This window comes from Cicer arietinum, chromosome 1, assembly GCF_000331145.2.
Source record: "Cicer arietinum cultivar CDC Frontier isolate Library 1 chromosome 1, Cicar.CDCFrontier_v2.0, whole genome shotgun sequence".
Classification (NCBI taxonomy): Eukaryota; Viridiplantae; Streptophyta; class Magnoliopsida; order Fabales; family Fabaceae; genus Cicer; species Cicer arietinum.
This window is the reverse complement of record NC_021160.2, coordinates 21,475,332-21,479,476: the sequence shown is the minus strand read 5'-3', so window position 1 is coordinate 21,479,476 and position 4,145 is coordinate 21,475,332. Positions and strand designations below refer to the sequence as shown.

Sequence of the window (4,145 nt, the reverse complement as noted above, 5' to 3'; positions counted from 1 at the left end):
AATAAATATATTTGATGTCTTGTAATAACTCTAAACAGCTGAAAATAATATATATATATATATATATATATATATATATATATATATATATATATGGGGATCAAGGCACATTTTATTTGATAAAAGTTAAATAAATAAATAAAGCACATATTTAATATTTTTGCTGTGCATCTTTAAATTTGTTTTATCGATTAAAAAGTTTATTAAATTCATTAATTGAGAAAAAAAATTTATTTAAAAAAGGAAAAAATTTGTTTCTCATATACAATTTTTTACGAAAAAACTACATAGGAAACAAAAATTCAAATCTTATCATCTCTCCCATATCGACATTCCATATCTTATTTTTTGAGATAGGATTTTTTTTAAAAGGAGATAAGATCTTCTCTCAGTAATTTTTTTTTAATTTGATAAAGATTAATTAAATAAAATAATATTTTATTAATAATACCGGGGGGCTATATAAGGGAGAAGAGCCCAGCTCTTTCTCTCTCCTATCATATATTTTAATTACATTCATTTCTTTTGCTGAATATTTATGCTTTGAATTTATTGTAAATAGCCAATAGGAGATATGCAAGTGTGAAAGTGTTGGAAATAGACATTTTTCACGATAAAAAAACTATTAGGTCTATGTAAATTTTTTTAAATATAAATAACAAACAAAACGATTATCCAGTATATTAAATGGATCTCGTCCGCTAAATCTGGATCGGCTAATATAAAAATGTAAATCAATCTACGTTGAAAAATCATTTTTAAAAAATAGATTGGATAAAATAAAATAAAATTCCATGTCTAAACAAATTAATATTTTACTAAAGTGTGGACATTTTTCAACAGCACATTAGTCCAAGCAATCGGAAAACTATGTTTTTGTTTTTGTTTTTGTTTGTTTTGCATCACAAGTTGGTGGCTGTGAAGCTGAGAACATGTAAGGGCATTAAAGTCCATTAAAGTAAAAGGTTAAAATTCACAAGAAAAAAAAGTGTTTTATTTTAGTGAGATCATGGTTTATCTATGATCCTAATTCAAAGGATGTTAGGCATTACCTGAAGCCATGTCTTTCTATCTACTGATTTGAAATCATCTCTTATATACAAAAGAGCTCCAGATATAACTCCTGCACATACCCACCAATTATCAATAATAATAATAATAATAATAATAATAATAATAATAATAAAAATAAAAGGAAACTAAAAAATCAACCACTAAAGTAATCTCAAACTTAATAGAAAAGTATTTGTAAAAGAAATCAATCTTAAGTCAAAACAAAATCATCAGAAAAAGAATTCATAATAGAAAAAGCATTAATATTTGAACTCAACCTTAATATATATTTTTAGAATGACTTGAAGGTGAATAATTATTTTCATAAATAATGCATGGGACAAACTGTTTCACGGAGTTACATCAATCATGTTGCATGGCTATTATTATTCAAAGTGTTTACTTTTTTTAATAAAATATTTGTATTAGATATTATCTCAATGCATGCATTTTCACTATTTAATAAAAAAAATTCCTACAAATATATATTAATAAATTAATAAATATATTTGATGTCTTGTAATAACTCTAAACAGCTGAAAATAATATATATATATATATATATATATATATATATATATATATATATATATGGGGATCAAGGCACATTTTATTTGATAAAAGTTAAATAAATAAATAAAGCACATATTTAATATTTTTGCTGTGCATCTTTAAATTTGTTTTATCGATTAAAAAGTTTATTAAATTCATTAATTGAGAAAAAAAATTTATTTAAAAAAGGAAAAAATTTGTTTCTCATATACAATTTTTTACGAAAAAACTACATAGGAAACAAAAATTCAAATCTTATCATCTCTCCCATATCGACATTCCATATCTTATTTTTTGAGATAGGATTTTTTTTAAAAGGAGATAAGATCTTCTCTCAGTAATTTTTTTTTAATTGGATAAAGATTAATTAAATAAAATAATATTTTATTAATAATACCGGGGGGCTATATAAGGGAGAAGAGCCCAGCTCTTTCTCTCTCCTATCATATATTTTAATTACATTCATTTCTTTTGCTGAATATTTATGCTTTGAATTTATTGTAAATAGCCAATAGGAGATATGCAAGTGTGAAAGTGTTGGAAATAGACATTTTTCACGATAAAAAAACTATTAGGTCTATGTAAATTTTTTTAAATATAAATAACAAACAAAACGATTATCCAGTATATTAAATGGATCTCGTCCGCTAAATCTGGATCGGCTAATATAAAAATGTAAATCAATCTACGTTGAAAAATCATTTTTAAAAAATAGATTGGATAAAATAAAATAAAATTCCATGTCTAAACAAATTAATATTTTACTAAAGTGTGGACATTTTTCAACAGCACATTAGTCCAAGCAATCGGAAAACTATGTTTTTGTTTTTGTTTTTGTTTGTTTTGCATCACAAGTTGGTGGCTGTGAAGCTGAGAACATGTAAGGGCATTAAAGTCCATTAAAGTAAAAGGTTAAAATTCACAAGAAAAAAAAGTGTTTTATTTTAGTGAGATCATGGTTTATCTATGATCCTAATTCAAAGGATGTTAGGCATTACCTGAAGCCATGTCTTTCTATCTACTGATTTGAAATCATCTCTTATATACAAAAGAGCTCCAGATATAACTCCTGCACATACCCACCAATTATCAATAATAATAATAATAATAATAATAATAATAATAATAATAATAATAATAATAATAATAATAATAATAATAATAATAATAATAATAATAATAATAATAATAATAATACTAATAATAATAATAATAATAATAATAATAATAATAATAAAATAGGTTTTATGCAAAAGTATTTTTATTTCTTTTTTAGACTTCTTGTAAAAAAACAATTTTTTTTTCTTAAATCAAGGTATCATGCATTGTAGTCAAAATATTTTATATTTAAAACATTACACCTAAATATAATAATAATAATAATAATAATACTAATAATAATAATAATAATAATAATAATAATAATAATAAAATAGGTTTTATGCAAAAGTATTTTTATTTCTTTTTTAGACTTCTTGTAAAAAAACAATTTTTTTTTCTTAAATCAAGGTATCATGCATTGTAGTCAAAATATTTTATATTTAAAACATTACACCTAAATACAACTAATATATATTAAGACTTAACTCAATTCAAAAATATAAACATTATTAAAATGAATATAATATTTTGAACCTCAAAATTATGTACAAATTTATTCATTATTTTATTTATAGACACAATTGCTTTTAAGGACAAAATTTGAAAAACTTAACAAAATATTAATTCAATTAAAATTTATAATGATGTGGAAAAAAAAACAGAGGAAGAGAGTGGTGATAAACAGAGGGGGAAAAAAAGAGTATGATGCATGCATTAGATCATATAAATTTTATGAAGAAACAGAGGAAAAAAATTGAAAGAAATAAGAAAGAATTGAGTATGAAAATAAGCACTAACCAGTATCATAGCCAAAGAGAAGGCCACCAATTCCAGCAGAGAAAGCAAGACGAAGAACATAAGGATTTTTCCATGAAAGAGACAAACATTCTCTGAAAGCAGACATATCTGCTTCTGGTACACCTCCTTCCATGGTTTCTCTGTGTTTTTCTCAACACTTTGAGAGAGAGGAACAAAGAAAATATCCTAATACTATTTCAAAACTTGAGTTGTGTAAGTGTTTTGCGTTATTCAGTTTTGGAGAAATTAGGCTCAGGTTGGGTATATTTATAGAGAGGGAAACGTGGTGAAAATGACTATTTTGGACATTAATAAATCGACCTTAAAATAAAATCAATATTCATTTATTCCTTTTATTTGTAATTTAATTAAATATTATTTGCCTTATCTTGTTTTTTTACCAAACAAATATTTACCATATCATTTAACATATCTATTTGTTAGATTAAAATAATTTATATTCAAGTGCTCGAAATTGCGTCAGTTACTTCTATTTATGTTATGATTAGTTGACGGCCTGTATATTGTTTTTCTTCAATATAATATCTAAACAACAAAAGTAATTTCGTTTATCTTACTAGTCAATATCTCCGTTTTTTTTTTAAGTCAATGCGTATGTATTATATCAATTGAAGTTAATG

The 4,145-nt window shown here is 23.6% G+C and overlaps 1 protein-coding gene across 2 annotated transcripts in view; it reads right to left on the bottom strand.

The window, feature by feature from the left end:
* LOC101508597 (probable inositol transporter 2) overlaps positions 1-3,746 on the bottom strand; it is a 9,172-nt gene extending 5,426 nt beyond the window's left edge. Inside the window, exons 1-2 of one of the 2 annotated variants that reach the window (XM_004488224.4) lie at positions 3,505-3,746; positions 2,604-2,674 (exon numbers count right to left, since the gene is read on the bottom strand). In XM_004488224.4, coding sequence (XP_004488281.1) covers positions 2,604-2,674; positions 3,505-3,637 — 204 coding nt within the window. In that variant the 5' untranslated portion in view covers positions 3,638-3,746. Of the gene's footprint in view, positions 1-1,052; positions 1,124-2,603; positions 2,675-3,504 lie in introns of both variants that reach the window. The other variant, XM_004488225.4, reaches the window with a different exon arrangement.
* Between the last annotated feature and the right edge of the window lie 399 nt (positions 3,747-4,145).